This window comes from Lissotriton helveticus, chromosome 1_1 (assembly GCF_964261635.1).
Source record: "Lissotriton helveticus chromosome 1_1, aLisHel1.1, whole genome shotgun sequence".
Taxonomy (NCBI): Eukaryota; Metazoa; Chordata; class Amphibia; order Caudata; family Salamandridae; genus Lissotriton; species Lissotriton helveticus.
In genome coordinates, this window is record NC_136057.1 from 2016708523 (window position 1) to 2016733319 (window position 24797).

The following is a 24797-nucleotide window of genomic DNA, read 5'->3' on the forward strand; positions in this document are numbered from 1 at the left end:
TTAATTACAAATGTATACAGTTTAAAGGATCGATAAATAGAAAGGCTTGGATAGATAGATAGATAGATAGATAGATAGATAGATAGATAGATAGATAGATAGATAGATAGATAGATAGATAGATAGATGGATAGATGGATAGATGGATAGATAGACAAGACAAAGGACATACAGACTAAACTGGGTTACAAGCAAAACTCTAACCTACAGTTAAATTGCATACCAGCATGACATACAGGAGTGTAGTTATAAATGCCCTTCATTATGGACAAACTAAAAAGAGGGTAACTTCATAATGAACATTTTCATATGGGCACACTTTAGTACAGTGTGAAATAGCACCAATCCGATGTAGGCCACTCCAAATGGAATTTACAACAGCATTAACAAGAGAAGACTGAAACTAAAAAAACTGGAATGTGGCCTGTGCTCACATCACCAGCATCAGGCTCTAAACATAAAATAAAAATAATATAAAAACAAAAACACTGGCACTGAAGATAAAAGAAAGAACTGAATGAGCTAATTAAAAGATGGAGCAGGCTGTCTTGCTTGAGGTGGTTTTAGCTGGTGGAGACTTAAGATTCTGCCCTAGAACATGACCCTGAGTTAGAGGGAGTAGGAGGTTCTTAATAGACGAACTTCTGAGCAGACCTTGTCTAACCTTGGATGCCACAGCCAGTTTTCAAAGCCTATGCAAACTATGAGACTTTGAAATCTACAAGGTAAGATAGTGTACATTACAGTAAAATCAGAGAGCTTTGGCAAAGTTTACCAGGTGCTTAGTTATGCGTCATTGTTCCTACATAGATGACATATCAGAGTCCTACTATTAAATATCTGTGAATTTGAAACATAGTGGAGAGAGGGTCTGTCTACCTTCCTTGGCCTCATATGAGCATTAGTGGATTCGTTATGCCTCCGCCACTAGAAATAACAAGTAGCAGAAAAGCAGATGGTGAGATGTGGCATACCACTTTAGAGAGCAGGTATGCCCTGTTTTGGTCCTCTTCACACTCATACCGATCCTGGGAATCAATTTACTGAGCGAAAGCTATAATTTGCGACTGTCCCTACACCGGAGCCTTCACTTGGAACTTCTTAAAGATTAGGTTGGTCCCCAAGGGAAACGATATCTCACAGAGGGAAAAACCTCATGTCTACGTAGATGAAGGAAGTGAGGACGATTGTACAGTATCTACAAAGTTCTAATCTCTATATTTGTATAGACCTTGAAGGCTATCCCAGGATTCCCACTAACAATATGACAAGCACTGGCAAAGCCAATAAGCCTAGTGAATGCTAGTGCATTCAGCATGAGCACATTAGAGTGAGGCTCATGGCTTGGAGGCAACACAAGCAGACCGAGAGGGTTATAGTTGCACAGTAGTCCCTTCTGCAGTACCATGCAAGCATTTGAGTGGATGCAGGAGGATACACTCAAACAGCCAAAAGTAATAAGTGAAATGAATACTTCACTGGGCTGAGCCAAGATGTGACAGCCAAAGTCTCAAGCCAATGGCTGAGAGGAGCTTTTCAACAAAAACAAAGATGGAAAGAGAGGAGCCCAAATCCCACTTATTGAATATTGTTCGCGTTAGGTCTATTTGACAGCTGTGTTGTGAAAAACCACACCTCAAAATGTTTACCAATGGGAGATGTGAAAACAATGGACCTCGGTGGCTCCATGGCAAAAGGCGGTTTCCACATTGCGATATACCTGGATGCTGCCAGCCCACTGCTATAGTCCTGCTCACTGAGCAAGTAAGTATCTCATGAACTGTCTTTTTTGCATGATGGTTTCTTTCTTCCTGAAACCGATCATAAGTAATATTACAAAACTGAAGGGATTTTATGTCATAACTATTTACATATAAAACACTTCATCATCCTTGCCACTTGAGTCAAGCTAGCCTGGCTGATGAGGTGTGAAACCTCGAAAACGGTCCTAGGATGCTTGGTTCCAGTCCAGGGAGGACCTGGCCTGGCAGTTCGGCTGGTCTGTTCCCATGGGGAACAGGGTCAAGACTGATTGCATATGGCTGGGTTTAATCTGGAATGGCATGGGGCGCAAACAAACGATGGATTTAGGCGCAGATCTCTGTACTGGGGTGAATGTTTGACACTGATTAGCATTCTGTCCATAAATTGTTCTTTTTGCATTTGTCCTTGGTGGCACAACAGAAAACTGAAAAATTTAAAATAAGTTGCAGATGATGTGCTGGCCAAAAGCACAATATGGGCAGGTACATATTGAATGAAGTAGTAAAATGCTAAATGTAATGCATGTGAGACCTTCGTGAAACACTGGCAAGACAGAAAAGTTACCTTGGCTAATTGCAACTCGTGTCAATCCCAATACCACTGAGAACTGGCATTGTGTTTAGGAAAATCAGGGATGTTAATGGTCTGACTTGAAGTCACCATGACATACTTATAGTGTGTTTCACAAGAACAGCTTGCACCCCACGTTAGCCATGCCACTGTGGTATGTTTCCGTTTAGCAACAAAAAAGAAAGGGAATTGATTGTGACAATCATTGCTTCCTAGGAAAAAAGAAACATGGGATTCTGAAAAAGGGGGCTTGCATTCAAACTCACTTTAAGCATCGGAGTTTCTGCTTACAACTGCTACACCAGTTTGTTGGGCTGATTTGTCTGAAGAAAGAACTATTAAGCCATCAAGAGTGAAAAAGCTAATAAGAAGGGCCTTCGTGTTATGTTGCAATTTGTATGACGTTATAACGCATGCATTTACAACGCATGCCATCACAACGCAACTTTTACATCGCAGGTGCCATTACAACGCATGGCATTACAACGCAGGTATTTACAACGCAGGGGCTATTACAACGCATGCCATTACAACGTAAGTATAGGTAAGTATATAATTTAAATTACAAATGTAAATAATTCTAATTTAATTAATTTAATTTAATTTAATTTAATTAATTTAATTTTACTTTATTTTTACCTTGTACCCTTTTACCCAAAAACCCAAAACTGACTCTGAACCCTAAAAATACCCCTTTACCCAAAAACCCAAAACTGACCCTGAACCCTAAAAATACCCCTTTACCCAAAAACCCATAACTGACCCTAAACCCTTAAAATACCCCTTTACCCAAAAACGCAAAACTGACCCTGAACCCTAAAAATACCCCTTTACCCAAAAACCCAAAACTGACCCTGAACCCTAAAAATGCCCCTTTACCCAAAAACCCAAAACTGACCCTGAACCCTAAAAATGCCCCTTTACCCAAAAACTGAAAACTGACCCTGAACCCTAAAAATACCCCTTTACCCAAAAACCCAAAACGGACCCTGAACCCTAAAAATGCCCCTTTACCCAAAAACTGAAAACTGACCCTGAACCCTAAAAATACCCCTTTACCCAAAAACTGAAAACTGACCCTGAACCCTAAAAATACCCCTTAACCCAAAAACTGAAAACTGACCCTGAACCCTAAAAATACCCCTTTACCCAAAAACTGAAAACTGACCCTGAACCCTAAAAATACCCCTTTACCCAAAAACTGAAAACTGACCCTGAACCCTAAAAATACCCCTTTACCCAAAAACTGAAAACTGACCCTGAACCCTAAAAATACCCCTTTACCCAATAACTAAAAACAGACCCTAAACCCTAAAAATACCCCTTTGCCCAAAAACCCAAATCTCACCGTGAACCCTAAAAATGCCCCTTTACCCTAAAACCCAAAACTGACCCTTAACCCAAAAAATACCCCATTTAAAAAACAAACATATAACATTTTAAATATAATTATATACTTACCAGTACTTACGTTGTAATGGTATGCGTTGTAATAGCACCTGCGTTGTAAATACCTGCGTTGTAAATACCTGCGTTGTAAATACCTGCGTTGTAATGGTTTTTGCGTTGTAAAAGTTTCGTTGTAATGGTAGTGCGTTGTAAAAGTTGCGATGTAATGGTTGTTTCCCTCCTAGACACGGTGGAGCAGTCCTGTAGGTCTTGCACCCAGAACTACTGGTATACATTTGTGTGTGGAATATTGGGGCCCTAGTGGAGGCTTCAGTATCCACACTCCAGAGTTTGTTCTTAGGACCTAATTGTCAGGATTTCACATTCACTCATGTTTCTTGCCTCGCTACATCGATTCTCCGAGAACTTACCCTTCTAACTACTTTCATGGTGTCCTGTACCCCCAAGAGGTTGCTGCCAGCTGCTGCAGTAATGTCAACTCTGTTTAGAGCAGATAGTTGGTGCTTGGCTGGGAGCCACCAACCTGCAGATTCCTCCTTGCCCAACATCAATAACAGAACATGATTATTCAGGGTGTGTTGGGTCTGCCAAATGACTTCTTAAAGCAACACATTGGCAGTACACTTATCCAGCCCAAACCAAATAAACGTACAGCCCAGGGGGTCAGCAAATATAAGCTCATGGTCCACTCATGGGTAATTTTTACCTCCTCGGACAGTTCATACATTGAGTCAGGGACACGTCTTCCAAACCCAATGATTCCCTTTCCTATTCTACGCATCTGCTGCCGGCCTGATCCGGCTCTACCCTGTTCTTACCGTTCCCTCCCACCCACCCCAGATGCCTGTCCCCCATTGAACCTCTGGTTGTCCGTGATCATTATGAGTGGTCGTCAAAGTCATCAGTGTCCTCATTACTCTAGTCTGTTGAACGCACCTCCGAGGAGGTGAGCCCCTTTATCTGTCCATCGCTCAATGTCCTCTACCGCCCTGTCATGTGCAATGACTGCCTTCAGGTGTCTCTCAAAGATTGAACTTTTCACCAGTGTTTTTTCTTGAAGAGCAGGATAGGTTCCCAATGGAGGGCCATTTAAGCACGATTTTGTCTTTTGAAACTCGTTGATGCTTGCGTTCTTACCAAACTTTTCTTCGAGATTGCATCTTAGTGGTGATTCTTGTATTTCTCTTTACAAGCTCCAGCACCAAGATGCAACACAGGTATGACTAAAGTTCACATTTTTTTTTAGGGTTTTTACTTTCTATTCGACGTGATGCTTACGGTTCATTGATAGAATATCGATGTAACAAACATCCTTGTTCTAAATATTGATGTAAAATATAGAATGCAAAAATATCGACTCCTTATACTTAAACAGGTAAGTATAAAAAATATTGATTCAAAAATATCGTAGTAAAAAATAGAGATGTAAAAAATATCGAATTAAATATATATAAAATAAAATATATTAAATAATAGCATTATTTTTAACAAACTAAATTAAATTTGATATACATTTTAACTAACAAATAAACTTAATTAAAAAAATATGAATACACAAACATAATTAAATAAACGTAATAAAAAAATATGAATACACAAACATAATTTATACATATACATATATTTAACTATTATCTTTATTTAATTTGTAAACATTAAAATTATATACAAATAAAATATTTTAAAATAAAAAAATTATTCTATAATAAATTAAAACTTACATTTTGCAATAGAATAAATGCAACAGTAGGGAAAATGTTGGATAGCGAAGGGGTAAAAATGACTATTCCCACTCCAGTGAGTGCAACAGTAGGGTAAGTGAAGGATAGCGGAGGGGTAAAAATTACTATTTCCACTCCAATGAGTTTAACAGTAGGGAAAATGTTGGATAGCGGAGGGGTAAAAATAACTAATCCCGCTCCAGTAAGAGAAACAGTAGGGAAAGTATTGGTTAGCGGAGAGGGAAAAAATACTATTCTCACTCCAATGAATGCAACAGTAGGGAAAGTGCTGGATAGCGGAGGGGTAAAAATTACAATTCCCACTCTTGTGAGTGCAACAGTAGGGAAAGTGTTGGATAGCGGAGGGGTGAAAATTACTATTCCCACTCTTGTGAATGCAACAGTAGGGAAAGTGTTGGATAGTGGAAGGGTAAAAATTAGTATTCCCACTCCAGTGAGTTTAACAGTAGTGAAAGTGCTGGATAGCGGAGGAGTAAAAAATACTATTCCCACTCCAGTGGGTGCAACAGTAGGGAAAGTGCTGGATAGCAAAGGGGCACAAAGTACTATTCCCACTCCAGTAAGAGAAACAGTAGTGAAAGTGCTGGATAGCGGAGGAGTAAAAATTACTATTCTCACTCCAGTGAGTGCAACAGTAGGGAAAATGCAGGATAGCGGAGGGGTAAAATTACTATTCCCACTCCAGTGAGTGCAACAGTAGGGAAAGTGCTGGATTGCAGAGAAAGACAAATTGCCAGTAACATTTAAACAATAGAAAAAAGAAAAGAATCATAAAAATAAATAAATAATACTATTAAAATATACATTAAAAAATATTAAACATATAAAAAGAACACACATTATAATATAAATTACATATAACAAAAAGCTACAAATATATGAAACAAAAATTAATAAATAAATTTAAAAACAATAATTATTTAAAAGGAGCAAATATTAACAAACAAAAAGATGTAAAACTTAAATGCTTTTCCATAATTATTAATCAGTTAAACAAATATTATTAATAACACAAATAATAGACAATTAATTGAATACACATGCTTTAACACTATAATATACACAACACACATCTAAAACTAATTACGCAATTACCATATTTATTTTGTTATTAATTCATTTAAAATAATTAACAGCTAATTATTAATTCATCAATTAAATGACTTCCCACCCTTCCCACCTATAAACCCCACAACACACACCTAAAATTAATTACACAATTATCATAATTAATTACTAATTAATTAATTTAAATTAATTAACAATTATTAATTTGTCTATTAAAAATAAATTACTTCCCACCCTTGCCACTGTTTACACCTATAAAAACCACAACACACACCTAAAATTAATTACCTAATTACCACAATTAATTACTAATTAATTAAAATTAACAACTAATTATTGATTTATCAATTTACACCTATACATACCACAAAACATACCTACAATTATTTACATAATTACCATAATTAATTGCCAATTAAGTAGGTAAAGATTATTAACAATATATTATTAATTAATTCATAAAAAAATACTTTCCAAATTTAACACTATATACTGAAGAGGGGGGACAGGGAGCTCTAAGAAAGGATAGGTCCTGTACCCGTGCTCCCAAGGTTAACGTAGTAATCACTAGGGGGTAACTGTTCCAAAATAGGAGAAGAAGTGCACCTATTTGGTAGCTTAAAGAGGCTTGTGAGTGAAAAGCACTCACAGTTAGGTCGGATTTTGATAAAGGTGGGGGAATTCCTCCTTTTTGAAAGAGGGCCCTCACACACCGATGCGAGTGGCATGCATCATCATTGGGCATTTGCTCCTTGTGGGGGTGGCGCTGCTGTCCCCCAAGGGCCCCGCGAGAGGGCTCTTTGTCGGAGATCTTTTTAGGAGTGACGCCGCAACGAGGAGCAAATGCCCAATGATGAAGCATGCCACTCGCATTGGTGTGTGAGGGCACTCTTTCCAAAAGGAGAAATTACCCCACCTTCATCAAAATCCGACCTTTACTGTGAGTGCTTTTCACTCTTGAGCCTCTTTAAGCTACCAAATATGTCTGATTCTTCTCCTATTTAGGAACAGTTACCCCCTAGTGATTACTACATTTAACACTATAACATCTCAATTAAACAAATATCACTAAATAAAAAATATTCAATAAAATTAATATAATTAACTTACTTCCCACCCTATTCCCCTATAAACCCACTACAGTACTAAAAACTCAAAATTCAAATTAAAAAAAATTCATATCTACTAATGTTTTAACATATATTATAAAAATACAAACAATTCTTATACAACAATACATACATCACATATATATATATATATATAAAATATATACTAAAATACATAACATTAATAAAAATCAATATTTTTACCTATATTTTTGCAAACAATATTAAACACTTCGATATTTTAAACATTGGTATTACTTAACTAAAATCAATATTCTTGACCACGATATTTTTTCTGACGATATTTCTGACCCACGATATTTTTACCTCGATATTTGTGCAAGTCGATATTTTTTACATCAATATTCTGTCTCTGCACCGATGCTTACATTAAGGGCCCGATTCCGATGTCGGACGGACCTGAGTACATCGAACATCGGTCAGAAACCGTGACCGACTGACCTACTGTCGTCGGTTACGGCCCTGCATGTTCGGTCGCAATCGTATGTTACACAATGGGAGCATGCATTTCGCAGGAATGCATGCCTGCATTGTGAAATGGAGGGGTGCAGTTCATCCCTGCAGCCTGTGGACGGCACCCCAAGGTGCCTGCCACCGGGTGCAGGGATAAACAGAGGGGCAACTTAGGTTTGCATCCCAAGGGGGCCCTACTGGGGGCCCCCAAAGACAGTTTCTGACTGCCTTTTTGTGCCGTAAACACCGGCACAAAAAGGCAGTGAAACACTGCCATCCTACTCCCTCGGTCGTAAAGGGGCGGCCGGGGGAGTACTGAAGGATGTCCGGATGACAGACAGGCTCTCCGGGCCCATCGCAAGCCATCCGGAAATCTGAGACGTATTCCTTTCCGACCGAGCCCATTGGAATGGCTCGGTCGGAAAGGAATCCGGCCGGCACATTCCATTCCATTCAGAGCCCTTTCATCCGAAATCGGAATCGGCCCCATAGAAGTAAAAATTATAAAATATTATATTTATTTTTATGGTACACTAAATATTTAGCACTTTCAGCTTACACATTCCCAAAATGTATTGCTATATCTTGTATCTTTATGTGTAAGTTTTTAAGCTCGATATGACATTGATGTAAACATTTACAGAGCACTGCTCTGAGAAAAACAATTTGTCAAATACTGAGCAATAAAAGAGCAGGTACTACATTACGGAGGTATCTCCACAATTTTTCATATACTTAAAATTGAATCACTTAGGGGCATATGTAGAAGAAACTGCCAGAGCGCGGTGCCATGCCAAATTTGGCAACGCCGTGCTTTGACATTTTCTAAAAGCAGGGAAGCGTAATATTTACAAAAACCCCTGTGCTTCCCCTAGCACTGGTGCAAAAAATGCTGCCTAGCGCCAGCGCAGGCACCCTGCCGCCATGTTGCAAGGGTGTCTGTGCTGCAAGGGGCAACGGTTTATGTGCAGGAAGGGACACTTTGAGTCAAAAAAAGTGACGCTCCAGTGAAGAAAGTGGCTTGTAAATATGCCCCTTAATGTTTTAACATTTCGGAGATATTCCTACTACATATACATAGACGGTATGGTTTTGGAACTAGGTTCTATTTACCTTGTGCTCTAATATACAGTAGATTGATCTAAGATTAAGTTGAAATATTTTTGTGCCAGTGGTACTGGGAAGTTGAACCAATACTTGTTATCCATAATTGAAAAAATATTGGACAAAGTCCTGAGTGAATGATACCCGAGAACTCTCGCCACTTTCTCCTCAATTTCCTTCTCACAGTCTAGATCTTCATCCAGTTGTTCAATCATATTATTAAGCATGTGCAATTCGTAGCACCATCAAAAAATATTAATATTATTGTTAATTAGCACAATTTCAACTGGTATATCAAAACAGAAATTAGGCCTGCAGCACATATGTAAATGGTTCGTTCGCATTTTTCTGAGCAGAATATGCTTAGGGACTTGTGTCCCATTTTCAAACTCTAGCTGAATATTCAAGGGCAAACTGTTTAATATTTGATAGGTTGAAGTCTCAACATAACAAGAAGGATCAAGAATTACATCTCGCTTTCAAAGCCTGCTCTCTTGCAAACTAAATGATCTTCAATGAACTCCCATTTTTTTATGGATCCTGTGGCCCACAAAGGAGCCCCTACATTTCAACCAAGATCCCTTTAGCAACATATACTCTAAGGAGAAGGTCTAAAGACCAGAGTCCACAAATATGCTTCACCCTCAATAGGCCCACTTCCACACCCTTAATATTAGCAAATTGTGTAGGTTTATGTAGGGCCCAGATGTGTGCATCTCAGAATTAACCTCCATGATGATCCCTATCTATCCAACATTAGAAATATGTTTTGCATAATGGCATGCAATGTGTCCATCTAGGCTAATGTATAGTGAGAACATTCAACACAAAAAATATATTTTAACATGTTTGAAAATATTTAACTAATTATTCAAGAATTTAACGTACACGTAAACATTAATGGAAAATAAAATAAATGCCCAGAGTCAGTCACTTTTAAAATAGATCATCTGCCAACATCACATGATCTTTTGAAGCAAAAGTCCATGTTCAGCAAAGAATCAGGAAAAGGACATCTTGGAAGTTATCTTACTTGCAAAACAAAATAAATTGCTGAGTCAGAAGTGAATACTTGGTCAACAGGTAAAAAGGCGCAAACAGAGTCAAAGTGATCAGAGCGAACAGGTGTGTAGATCAACAGAAGAGGCTTATACATGGGATATGGACTGAAAGAGGGACATGGGGGCATGAGTGGAAAAAGGTCAGAGGGTTGGAGGAGGGCTTCTGTTACCTGTGGTCCTCTGAATATTATAATGTGAAATTTAGCACTGGATTATCTAGGTCAATCAGAAGACCAGGCTCGATAGAATAAACTGATGAAATCCACAACTCTTCTTTGGCTAATTTTCACTGTTCAAGAGCAGCCTAGTGCCAGTGAGAGATGGGAAACAAAATGTTTTCCCAATAGTCAGCTACAGTGCTTATAATATACCAACAGATGATGTGAGGAGCGGTCCGAGTGGTTTACTGCTGATGGCCCAGTAACATCAGCAGAGCAACAGTCATTTCCACTGGAAACAATTACATGATGAAGTGGAATCATGTGCGTGATAAGTGCTACCAACAGGGTATTCACATTTATGCCTACATGAGAAGTCATCGCACCAGGCGAAAACTCGGCCTTGGAGATCACAGAAGCGGCACGTGGTCCACTGGTCCTGGACAGTCAGTAAAGGTCAGTCATCAAAAGATCCTCTTTCTTCTACAGAAACGTTGTTGACTTTGGTGAAAATCCTCTGTGTTTTTAGGAAGAGCCAATCAACAATTATGCAAAATTCTCCCCAAAAAAAGAGGAGGGTCTCTTTCAAACTTACCCCCTCACATGGAACAAAGAGAGAGGCAAAAGAGCGAAAAAGGTGGGCTTCTGGCTAGGGCAACCATGCAGGAATACAATGAAACATAACCCTTTCTGTGCATCCTGCCCTAGACAAAATCAACCTTATTCTCTCCAGGAAAATGTTCCTGTCTTAGATACCCAATGAGGTTGGGAAGAGACTGGAGCGGACCATTACAAAAGCAATGAGGGTATAATGACCTCATATCAAATGACAACTCTGTCACAAAAGCTAATATCCAGTTGGAGAGAAAGAGAAGACAACAATTGTACACTACTTAAAATTTAGACACCACTTTACACTCAATCTTTCAGAATCAAAATATGCACTAATAATTCATGGAAGTCAATTAACCCAAGGCAGAGCGAGTATCATCGATCATTTTCCTATGGATGACATCACAGAATGATCCTTGTCCCTCCATTTCCCCATCAAAAACTTTTTTGCTGCTAAGATGCCAAGCGAAGGCCTGGTGTGCAATCTACACACAGTAAACATGGCTCATTGAATTCTGTCTCCTTTCTTTTCCTTCCTCTGCCTCCTGGCTCCTTGAGATCAAGGGTAACAAGGTAAGATAAATAGCAAGTTAGGGGCAGCAGCTGCTACCCCCATCTGACGTCCATGACACGCATCAGGTTCTAGTAACAGTGAGAAATCTTACATTATGTCAGTGGCTCAGTGTGTGGCAAATAGTGTAGTCTATTGAACACATGTCCCTGCAGTACTAAAATATTAGAGAACCAAAGTCAGGTAGAACACAAAAACGAAAATTAAAATGAACGCAGACTGCTAAAGTTCACGTGTTAAAAAAAAACCAGCCTCACTTTTCCCACAAAGCTCAGAAGCGTGTCCTGTTTACATGAACGCCTTGGAACAATCTGCTGGTCACTTCTCACACAACCAAAGCAGGCAGCTGTCTTTTTCAAGTTAGGGAAACGTCGTGTTTTTTCAAGAATGTGCAGGGCCAGGGACTGAGTAGTTAAAAGCAAACAATTCGCAACCCTCTTCCTTACAAGTTCCTAACAGGCATAGGGAAAGTACACACTTACCACCAGGGCTTCCAGTGCACAAGAATCGGTGCCCTCTTAAATTCACACCAGTGGTGGTTAAAATAAAAGACGAGTGCTTCCTGTCTAATATGCCTTCCAGCTTAAAAAAAAAAGTGAAAGAACACACCGTCAGCATATGTATACCGCGAATGTACGTGCAAAACGGCAACGTGCATTCAGCTTAAAGAGCTTACTTATCTGGCAAAGTATAGTTGCAAGATTTGAGCACGGAAAAAAGAACACGGGAAAAAAGGACGAAAAGGCTGTTCTGCGTTTTTGCAACGTGTTTTTCTTGCAATGCTCAGGATATATAGCCCTGAGCGATAATAAAAAATTCGAAGATCTCTAGATTCCACTGCAGGTCCGTGAGCAGACTCAGTGCATTTTACACCCCATAAACGAGTGCAACACCTTGCATGTTATCAATCCTATGATTTAAAAAAAGCAACACAAAAAAAGCATGCAGCCTGCTAAGTGCCATCGGTGACTGAATAAACAATGGTCCGTAAGTATTCTGGAGACAGCATACAAACATTAGAGGGGAAAGTATTCATGAACTGCAATCGGAAACACCCATTAAAAAGCTGCGCTTACTGTAGCCAGGGAACTTCACAAACAAAGGTAAAGGTTTGCGTTGGGTTTTACATTTCTGCTTTCGTTTTTCTGCTGCACAGACCGTGTAGCCAAGCAGTCAGCCGTACATTCTGTCATTACATTTTCTCAGCTATCCGCCGTCGGGAAATCGTTTTTGTGGGGGTACATATAAAAGAGCAGACCCCTTTGCAGCAGTATTATGCAAGTCCTAAGCTTTTTTATGCTGTTCGTGTGTAAACACATTTCACACAAATTAAACAAAACGTTTAGGGCTGGAACTGCAACGGAAATACGCGAGAGCACCCAACACAATGCGTGTTGATATTTTCTCCACTCCCTCCCCTCAATCCTTTTGTAATTCAATTCACTTACCTTTTTTCATGCTAGCTTTCGCTGTGAAAGGCTTTCTTCCACCCCACATGCAGAGTTCCAAATAGAATCAGCCAACTAGCCAATCAGAGAGGAAGTTGAACCCTAGGCATGCTGGGAGCTGTAGTTTAAATACAATGGTTTGACATTTATTTGATGACTGTTCAGTGGAAATATTTTTTTTTGCTGGATTTTTATTCTTATTCATATCTGGATAACATCTTCTATTTCTGTTTTAGAACAGCATATACACACGAATAACATCACGTCATACAACAGCAGACGCAAACAAAAAACTACGACAAATGTTTAAAAACGAACTGCATATTTATCTCTTAACTTATGCGTTCAAGGTTACCCCCGTCTCACGAGCATAAATCGGGTGTATATAGTTAAACTTAAATTAAGATATGGAAAAAAAGTTACTCTTAACATTTAGATAGTTTAATCTATCACATTACCCAAGTGTTAACCTCTTTGCTCTTTCTAAGCTGTCTCTCTTTTAACAAATAAGATAACTGAAGCGCGAGAGGTAAATGATTTGCCCCAGTTCACACAATTTAAGAAGAGAGTAAGCCAAGCATAGAACCAAGGGTCTGTGGTTTCAGGTGATATCAATGTTGGTCTAGACAACATGATCTATTCATCTTCGCCTGATTTTGATGGCCCCTCGCCTTTTGGGAACATACATGAAGGAACTATAAATAACATGATGTACAAAAGAGCTCAGTAGTTTATAACATACCTTTGCTCCGGTAAATAAGAAATAGCCTAAAATCACTACCTCACGAACCTATCAACTGGCTGTTCTGGTCTTTGAGTAGCCTGCAGATGAATCCCAGCAGGGCTCACTGAAACGTTCATCCTTCAGAGGTCAATGGCACATGTGCCCGTGAGTTGGCTAATTAGAGCACTTGTTGACAACAGTTCTATGAAATCTCAAAAGGGAGGTAGCATGCCCTATATGAAAATAAGTTATTTATTGATATATCTGCCTGCATTTCAGTTTCTTGCAGTATTCAGAGCATTCGTAGACCTTGTGTATGCTTAAATATTTACATATATTATACTGTCAATACTTTCACACGTATTTTTTGCAGTTTTCATCATTACTGTAATGCCACGTCCTGTGGTGTTATCAGTGTCACAGGTTGGGTGACATCACGTCTTTTGACACCATCACTAATGATAATTAATACTCACTCCTAAGAATTTTGAATTTCAAAAGGGGGTGGTGATGGACAGAGTATCTGAGTTAATCAGAACACTCCTACCCAGTCAACAGATCAGGGCTTGATCCATCACCGTTTTTTAGCTCACTGCACCATCCCAGTTCAGAACCTGGCTATATGCAAATTAGTCTGTCCCTGGCCCAGTGCATCATGGGAACAGGGCAGACCAAACTACCAAGCCAATTCTTCACTGGAAAGGGAACAAGCTTCCGGGGACCGGTTTCTGGCATTACAGCCGTCTTCGGCCCGGCTTGCTTGAATCCTGATGGTGCAGTGAGCAAGGGACTCATGTCTGAGCATACCCTTCCACACTCATGGTGGCCAAAATAATTTCAAAAGGGGGTGGTGATGGACAGAGTATCTGAGTTAATCAGAACACTCCTACCCAGTCAACAGATCAGGGCTTGATCCATCACCGTTTTTTAGCTCACTGCACCATCCCAGTTCAGAACCTGGCTATATGCAAATTAGTCTGTCCCTGGCCCAGTGCATCATGGGAACAGGGCAGACCAAACTACCAAGCCAATTCTTCACTGGAAAGGAAACAAGCTTCCGGGGACCGGTTTCTGGCATTACAGCCGTCTTCGGCCCGGCTTGCTTGAATCCTGATGGTGCAGTGAGCAAGGGACTCATGTCTGAGCATACCCTTCCACACTCATGGTGGCCAAAATAATTTCAAAAGGGGGTGGTGATGGACAGAGTATCTGAGTTAATCAGAACACTCCTACCCAGTCAACAGATCAGGGCTTGATCCATCACCGTTTTTTAGCTCACTGCACCATCCCAGTTCAGAACCTGGCTATATGCAAATTAGTCTGTCCCTGGCCCAGTGCATCATGGGAACAGGGCAGACCAAACTACCAAGCCAATTCTTCACTGGAAAGGAAACAAGCTTCCGGGGACCGGTTTCTGGCATTACAGCCGTCTTCGGCCCGGCTTGCTTGAATCCTGATGGTGCAGTGAGCAAGGGACTCATGTCTGAGCATACCCTTCCACACTCATGGTGGCCAAAATAATTTCAAAAGGGGGTGGTGATGGACAGAGTATCTGAGTTAATCAGAACACTCCTACCCAGTCAACAGATCAGGGCTTGATCCATCACCGTTTTTTAGCTCACTGCACCATCCCAGTTCAGAACCTGGCTATATGCAAATTAGTCTGTCCCTGGCCCAGTGCATCATGGGAACAGGGCAGACCAAACTACCAAGCCAATTCTTCACTGGAAAGGAAACAAGCTTCCGGGGACCGGTTTCTGGCATTACAGCCGTCTTCGGCCCGGCTTGCTTGAATCCTGATGGTGCAGTGAGCAAGGGACTCATGTCTGAGCATACCCTTCCACACTCATGGTGGCCAAAATAATTTCAAAAGGGGGTGGTGATGGACAGAGTATCTGAGTTAATCAGAACACTCCTACCCAGTCAACAGATCAGGGCTTGATCCATCACCGTTTTTTAGCTCACTGCACCATCCCAGTTCAGAACCTGGCTATATGCAAATTAGTCTGTCCCTGGCCCAGTGCATCATGGGAACAGGGCAGACCAAACTACCAAGCCAATTCTTCACTGGAAAGGAAACAAGCTTCCGGGGACCGGTTTCTGGCATTACAGCCGTCTTCGGCCCGGCTTGCTTGAATCCTGATGGTGCAGTGAGCAAGGGACTCATGTCTGAGCATACCCTTCCACACTCATGGTGGCCAAAATAATTTCAAAAGGGGGTGGTGATGGACAGAGTATCTGAGTTAATCAGAACACTCCTACCCAGTCAACAGATCAGGGCTTGATCCATCACCGTTTTTTAGCTCACTGCACCATCCCAGTTCAGAACCTGGCTATATGCAAATTAGTCTGTCCCTGGCCCAGTGCATCATGGGAACAGGGCAGACCAAACTACCAAGCCAATTCTTCACTGGAAAGGAAACAAGCTTCCGGGGACCGGTTTCTGGCATTACAGCCGTCTTCGGCCCGGCTTGCTTGAATCCTGATGGAGCAGTGAGCAAGGGACTCATGTCTGAGCATACCCTTCCACACTCATGGTGGCCAAAATAATTTCAAAAGGGGGTGGTGATGGACAGAGTATCTGAGTTAATCAGAACACTCCTACCCAGTCAACAGATCAGGGCTTGATCCATCACCGTTTTTTAGCTCACTGCACCATCCCAGTTCAGAACCTGGCTATATGCAAATTAGTCTGTCCCTGGCCCAGTGCATCATGGGAACAGGGCAGACCAAACTACCAAGCCAATTCTTCACTGGAAAGGAAACAAGCTTCCGGGGACCGGTTTCTGGCATTACAGCCGTCTTCGGCCCGGCTTGCTTGAATCCTGATGGAGCAGTGAGCAAGGGACTCATGTCTGAGCATACCCTTCCACACTCATGGTGGCCAAAATAATTTCAAAAGGGGGTGGTGATGGACAGAGTATCTGAGTTAATCAGAACACTCCTACCCAGTCAACAGATCAGGGCTTGATCCATCACCGTTTTTTAGCTCACTGCACCATCCCAGTTCAGAACCTGGCTATATGCAAATTAGTCTGTCCCTGGCCCAGTGCATCATGGGAACAGGGCAGACCAAACTACCAAGCCAATTCTTCACTGGAAAGGAAACAAGCTTCCGGGGACCGGTTTCTGATCTTTGGACTGGGTAAGAGTGGTCTGCTTAATTCAGGCACTCTGTTCATCACCACCCCCTTTTCTGAATCCTTTTGTCCACCATAAGCGTGGAAGGGTATACTCAGATGTGAGTCCCTTGCTCATTGCACCATCAGGATTCAAGCAAGCCGGGCCGACGACGCCTGAAATGGCAGAAACCGGTCCCCGGAAGCTTGTTTCCTTCCCAGTACAAGAATTGGCTTGGTAGTTTGGTTTGCCCTGTTCCAATCATGCACTGGGACAGGAACGGACTAATTTGCATATAGCCAAGTTCTGAGCTGGGATGGTGCAGTGAGCTAAAAAACGGTGATGGATCAATCCCTGATCTTTGGACTGGGTAAGAGTGGTCTGCTTAATTCAGGCACTCTGTTCATCACCACCCCCTTTTCTGAATCCTTTTGTCCACCATAAGCGTGGAAGGGTATACTCAGATGTGAGTCCCTTGCTCATTGCACCATCAGGATTCAAGCAAGCCGGGCCGACGACGCCTGAAATGGCAGAAACCGGTCCCCGGAAGCTTGTTTCCTTCCCAGTACAAGAATTGGCTTGGTAGTTTGGTTTGCCCTGTTCCCATCATGCACTGGGACAGGAACGGACTAATTTGCATATAGCCAAGTTCTGAGCTGGGATGGTGCAGTGAGCTAAAAAACGGTGATGGATCAATCCCTGATCTTTGGACTGGGTAAGAGTGGTCTGCTTAATTCAGGCACTCTGTTCATCACCACCCCCTTTTCTGAATCCTTTTGTCCACCATAAGCGTGGAAGGGTATACTCAGATGTGAGTCCCTTGCTCATTGCACCATCAGGATTCAAGCAAGCCGGGCCGACGACGCCTGAAATGGCAGAAACCGGTCCCCGGAAGCTTGTTTCCTTCCCAGTACAAGAATTGGCTTGGTAGTTTGGTTTGCCCTGTTCCCATCATGCACTGGGACAGGAACGGACTAATTTGCATATAGCCAAGTTCTGAGCTGGGATGGTGCAGTGAGCTAAAAAACGGTGATGGATCAATCCCTGATCTTTGGACTGGGTAAGAGTGGTCTGCTTAATTCAGGCACTCTGTTCATCACCACCCCCTTTCTGAATCCTTTTGTCCACCATAAGCGTGGAAGGGTATACTCAGATGTGAGTCCCTTGCTCATTGCACCATCAGGATTCAAGCAAGCCGGGCCGACGACGCCTGAAATGGCAGAAACCGGTCCCCGGAAGCTTGTTTCCTTCCCAGTACAAGAATTGGCTTGGTAGTTTGGTTTGCCCTGTTCCCATCATGCACTGGGACAGGAACGGACTAATTTGCATATAGCCAAGTTCTGAGCTGGGATGGTGCAGTGAGCTAAAAAACGGTGATGGATCAATCCCTGATCTTTGGACTGGGTAAGAGTGGTCTGCTTAATTCAGGCACTCTGTTCATCACCACCCCCTTTTCTGAATCCTTTTGTCCACCATAAGCGTGGAAGGGTATACTCAGATGTGAGTCCCTTGCTCATTGCACCATCAGGATTCAAGCAAGCCGGGCCGACGACGCCTAAAATGGCAGAAACCGGTCCCCGGAAGCTTGTTTCCTTCCCAGTACAAGAATTGGCTTGGTAGTTTGGTTTGCCCTGTTCCCATCATGCACTGGGACAGGAACGGACTAATTTGCATATAGCCAAGTTCTGAGCTGGGATGGTGCAGTGAGCTAAAAAACGGTGATGGATCAATCCCTGATCTTTGGACTGGGTAAGAGTGGTCTGCTTAATTCAGGCACTCTGTTCATCACCACCCCCTTTTCTGAATCCTTTTGTCCACCATAAGCGTGGAAGGGTATACTCAGATGTGAGTCCCTTGCTCATTGCACCATCAGGATTCAAGCAAGCCGGGCCGACGACGCCTGAAATGGCAGAAACCGGTCCCCGGAAGCTTGTTTCCTTCCCAGTACAAGAATTGGCTTGGTAGTTTGGTTTGCCCTGTTCCCATCATGCACTGGGACAGGAACGGACTAATTTGCATATAGCCAAGTTCTGAGCTGGGATGGTGCAGTGAGCTAAAAAACGGTGATGGATCAATCCCTGATCTTTGGACTGGGTAAGAGTGGTCTGCTTAATTCAGGCACTCTGTTCATCACCACCCCCTTTTCTGAATCCTTTTGTCCACCATAAGCGTGGAAGGGTATACTCAGATGTGAGTCCCTTGCTCATTGCACCATCAGGATTCAAGCAAGCCGGGCCGACGACGCCTGAAATGGCAGAAACCGGTCCCCGGAAGCTTGTTTCCTTCCCAGTACAAGAATTGGCTTGGTAGTTTGGTTTGCCCTGTTCCCATCATGCACTGGGACAGGAACGGACTAATTTGCATATAGCCAAGTTCTGAGCTGGGATGGTGCAGTGAGCTAAAAAACGGTGATGGATCAATCCCTGATCTTTGGACTGGGTAAGAGTGGTCTGCTTAATTCAGGCACTCTTTTCATCACCACCCCCTTTTCTGAATCCTTTTGTCCACCATAAGCGTGGAAGGGTATATTCAGATGTGAGTCCCTTGCTCATTGCACCATCAGGATTCAAGCAAGCCGGGCCGACGACGCCTGAAATGGCAGAAACCGGTCCCCGGAAGCTTGTTTCCTTCCCAGTACAAGAATTGGCTTGGTAGTTTGGTTTGCCCTGTTCCCATCATGCACTGGGACAGGAACGGACTAATTTGCATATAGCCAAGTTCTGAGCTGGGATGGTGCAGTGAGCTAAAAAACGGTGATGGATCAATCCCTGATCTTTGGACTGGGTAAGAGTGGTCTGCCTAATTCAGGCACTCTGTTCATCACCACCCCCTTTTCTGAATCCTAAGAATTTTGAAAGCTTGAAAGTTTTGCAGATGCGATTCCAGAGTGGGGCACAGCCTCCCAGCTACTTCTTTCTATTATCCTGTGGTGTTTAAATGATGTTAATCATCGCAGTTGAACTGGGTGTTGGGAAAATATTACCAGCCTCCTCAGTCTATGTTGACAATCAATCAATAAATCAGTGCATTTGTAAAGCGCGCTACTTACCTGTGAGGGTCTCAAGGCGCTGAGGGGGAGTGGGGTGGGGGGCGCTACTGTTTGAAGAGCCAGGTCTTGAGAAGCTTTCTGAAGGAGAGTAGGTCATGGGTTTGCTGTAGGTGGGTAGGGAGGGTGTTCCAGGTTTTGGCGGTGAGGTAGGTGAAGGATCTGCCTCCGGAGGTTGTTCTTTGAATGCGGGGGACATCGGCGAGGGCGAAGCTGGCAGGTGGGGGTGTAGAAGTTGAGTCTGGTGTTCAGGTATGCTGGTCCGGCATTGTGGAGTGCTTTGTGTGCGTGGGTGAGGAGCTTGGAGGTGAACCTCTTGTTGACGGGTAGCCAGTGTAGGTCTCTCAGGTGGGGCGTGATGTGGCTGCGGTGGGGGACATTGATGATTAGTCGGGCTGAGGCGTTTTGGATGCGTTGTAGTCATCGTATGTGTTTGGCTGGGATTCCTGCATAGAGTGCGTTGCCGTAGTCCAGTCTGCTGCTAACGAGCATTTCCTGTATTTTCTCCACTGTCAATTAGAGGGTATACTTTACCATGTCTATCTTCAATCATTAATTTCCCTCATTTTAAAGTGCCATTTTTAATCTGATATTTGAGAACACAGGCGTCAAAAAAACTTATTACTAACAATATACATGGAGTTGGCTTTGGGTCAGCTCCTTGCAACCACTAGATTTTGTTGTACCTGCTCTTTAAGCAATTGGCTTGAGACTTGGACAGTCTCGTAATGGCTTAGCCCAGTGGAGTATTTATCTCTCTTTCCACACTACTTGCTGTTTCAGTATATCCTTCCGCCTTAACTCAAGTGCTTGCATTGAACTACAGGAGTGACTATTTGGCAACATATCCCTCTCTATCCCCATCTACTGGAACCTCCCATGTTTCTCGCTTTAATATGCTGCTGCGGCATATGTTACCCAGGGGGATGTATGACAGAACCACGCATTCCATTATAACGCATGCAGGTGTAACACAACTGTTACAAAGCGAATGCCATTGCCATACATAACCTTTACCGCGCATGCCTTTACAATGCATATACCTTTACCATGCTTGTCTCTACAACACATTCTGTTGTAAAAGCATGAATGGTAAAGTCACATGCGTGGTAAAGGTTTTACAAGCAATTATAAGTATTTTACAGGTAAAGGAGTTTATATTTTCCTGTAAAATACTTATATTTGCATTATAAAAGCATGCATGGTAAAGGCATATGCTTGCTAAAAAAAGATGTACAGGTAGATAGAAACACTTGTTTTGTGTGTGTGTGTGTGTGTGTGTGTGTGTGTGTGTGTGTGTGTGTGTGTGTGTGTGTGTGTGTGTGTGTGTGTGTGTGTGTGTGTGTATATATATATATATATATATATATATATATATAATCTCAATGTGTGTGTGTGTATGAGTGTGTTTGAAATCCAATGGTGCAGTTTCCATTGCTCATGAGTAGAAGCCTGCTTTGAATGCAGCTGACAGTGACAGCAGAACGATGTTTCACTTTTTATAATGTAACTGTATGTTTTGTCTCCGATAGCCCAGATTTCAAACAAGGTGGGCAAACAACCTCTTCTAAGCAATTAAATACCGGTGCCAAAGTTTTAAGCAAAGCCATCAACCTGTTGTTTCTGAGTGCATTTAGGATTTTTTATTATTAGAAATTATGTGTCTTCTCTGCAATCAGTATTCTAGATTTTCCCCTTTGCTGATCAGTATTTTCTCCACTGTCAAAGACTAGTGGATTTTAAATAGTAATGGCTGATAAACATCAAGATTAGTGAGGCTTTTATCATCTTCCCATATTGGGATAAACAGAGACGGCCATCAATGTGAGTCAACCTGACCACTCTCAAGCCGCGGAATGATTCAAGTTGGGTAGAATTCATTTCTGTAAATGCACATTTTGAAAAAGGGGAGGGAGTAAAATTTGCAATTTATATTATAACTGTCAAATTAATTAGCTAAAAAGCCATTAATTCTACAGGCAGTTCTGAAGCACAACTCATGAAATTACTTGATGCGTCGTGGTCTACCATCTACAGTGATTCTCCTCATCACGGTCCGATGGACATTTTGAATACAGCAGGGCCAGTGGCTACACAGGTCATCTACTCTTAGCATGCAATTTGGTTATTACTCCTATATTTTATTTTTGAGAAAGTTTAAAGCATTTAAAGCTTTTACTTCATTTTTCCCTATTTTATTTTTATTCAACATTTTGTATATCTTCAATGTCCTTTTGTTTCCCATAACTTTACCTTTTAAGCAGTATTAGCAGCAGATCAATTTATAGAAAGGTCACACTCTGAGGAGCCAGCACACCATAGAACAACTTTTGTCTGCACTAACCAAATTTACCATACACCACTTGTTACGATTTTAGAGTGATCCTTTATCAGATCAACATAACACAGCTGCCCTCTGTTCACCCCTAGCGCTTCCCGTAATGGAGTCACCTGATATGAACAAGCCTCAAACACACCTGGAAAATTTAAGCCATAAATCAGATATGGCCCCAGGATGTAATACCTAAATAAACCAGTCGGATGCACACACTCATAAGCACAAATAAATGCACAGCAGAGGTCCTGCATTTGGGCATTTGGCCCAAGGACACGATGTCAGAGCAGCCAGTCAGTTGCATTCATCATATAAATCCCAAACACTTCCTAGTAGTACGCGTCACCATAGATAACACACATGACACACTGACCACATGACCTCAGAATATGATCCCCAGTTGGTATTTATTGCCCCTTTTATCAGAGTGAGATCAAACATCTAAACACGCAGTTTATGGCCCACTGTATCAGTATTTTCTGCCCAAGTATGACGAGTTTCACTTTATTGCACCCACTGTGCAGTATGAAGCATGCCATGTACCTAATGCAAATTGAATTATAGCATGCATCTGTAAGAGTTGTGGCTGCTATTCCTGACCATTATTGTTTAATTAAACTTAAACTGTTCCTGATTGCCATGCCTCACTGTTTTTCTTTTTGATAATCAGAACCTGCTTCAACAGCGGGTAAACAGTCATGTAGGAGAATTAATTTACTGGCCTGGTTCAGCAATGTGAGAACCAGACCCTAATGGGCACCAGAGCATGAAACCCAAGAAGAAGTGTGAGGAACCCTGAGAGAAGGAGACTAGAGGTAAGTAACATCTTTTCAGTTATATGTCAAGCTGGATGAGTGCAGGTCATTTAAAAATGTAGGGACCAAAATAAGTGCATGAGAAAATGTGGTCCTAAATTAAAAGACTGGATATGTGTTTTACAAATGTGAGCACCTGGCAAATCCGTAGGTGATAAATAATTTTGTGTAAGAGGAACAATGACCAACGCGTTTTCCTGTGCAGCATGGGAGTCCTTGTGCCTCTCCTTCTATACTCCCAATAGACATCTCCACTCTGTCCAACTGACCCTGGCCACGATCCCACTGATCTGCACGACCACAGAGGAAGATCCTTCTCCTACCTCACTGCGAATACCTGAAACTCCCTACCTGCACCTTAGGCAATCACCATTGCTGCCACAATTCAGGAAGAATCTCAAGACCTGGCTCTTCGACTGAACCGCAGATTCATCCCCCTCAGCACCTTGAGACCCGCATGGGTGAGTAGTTGCACTTCATAAGAAACCTGATTGATTGATTGATTGATTGTGAGTGGTAGAACCTCCGCTCACGCGACATCACCCAAACGTGGCAGAAGTGGCAGCCTTCTTGAGTGTGATTTTTTATATAAACATGCTCACGCTTACACACACACTTACTATTGAAGAGGTTACCTGAACAGATGTTAGAGTCTTAGTGGAGGTCCTGCAGTCTTCCGCTTAGCTGCGGCCCTGTAGTCTGTGTTCTCACTGAGTTGAGGGTGTCTTCAGCAGCATCGACTGAAAGAAAAAGACAACAGAACAAATTCACTTTCATGAGAACGTGGATATTTGGTGATGCTAGCACAAGTCTTTTGAGCATACTTTAGACTTGCCAGTTTTAATGCAATTCTTGAAGCACTAGCCTGCAAAAAAACACAACGGAGACTAAAGTATTTCTCTGCTCCTTATAGAATCAGAATGTTCTTACTACTGTAAAATTCTAGTGTGATCACACTTTTGTTTACAGGATATTACATTTGTTTTTCCAAATTTAACCAAGCTTTTAGCCAGGTATGCATTTAGCATTTTATAAGGTAATATTGTTGATGGTTGACATCGAAGCTTATCTTTTAAAACAATACTGTTTGTTTGTTCTTTTTCAGAAGACTCTCAATGGGCAAAGGATATCAATCATGCCAACCCCACAAGCTTAAAAGCATGAAAGAGAGAATCAAAGTTAAGGAGGAAATGAAAGTCATGTTCGAGAGAAGGACTACATATTGTAGGGAACATATAGAGCTGCAGTTATTAATATTTTCTTTTCACTTACAGCTAGGCTGAATATAGCACTAGGCCATCAATGGTTTGAACCAGCGTGTGACTATGGACTTCACTCTCTCATTCCATTTCCCCTTCCCCTGCTGAGTCTCCTATGACTGCTAAATATTTCAAAAAATGTAGTGGAACCAGGCAACCTAGAGCTTAGAGTAGAATTGGGGGCCAGCATCTAATTGATCCAGTTTGCGTCCACTGGATCAAGCGCTAAACTGGTTAGCACCAAAGGTTTAACAGATACCCTTGGTTCACTTCCCTAGCTTACCCAACTCCTAGAATTCATGATCACTAATGTGTTTGTGAAGAAGAAATATCAGCTTGTTGAGCTCTTACTCTCTTTCTAACCCATTTCAGTTTAGTGACTATACAGAATACCATCCTATTGACAA

At 41.9% G+C, this 24797-nt stretch overlaps 1 protein-coding gene across 2 annotated transcripts in view; it reads right to left on the reverse strand.

The window, feature by feature from the left end:
- SAMD13 (sterile alpha motif domain containing 13) overlaps nt 1-13146 on the reverse strand; it is a 523502-nt gene extending 510356 nt beyond the window's left edge. For both annotated transcript variants that reach the window (XM_078644771.1, XM_078644763.1), the window contains exon 1: nt 13092-13146. In XM_078644771.1, the coding sequence (XP_078500897.1) occupies nt 13092-13140 (49 nt within the window). In that variant the 5' untranslated portion in view covers nt 13141-13146. The remainder of the gene's footprint in view (nt 1-13091) is intronic.
- Nucleotides 13147-24797: the final 11651 nt, after the last annotated feature.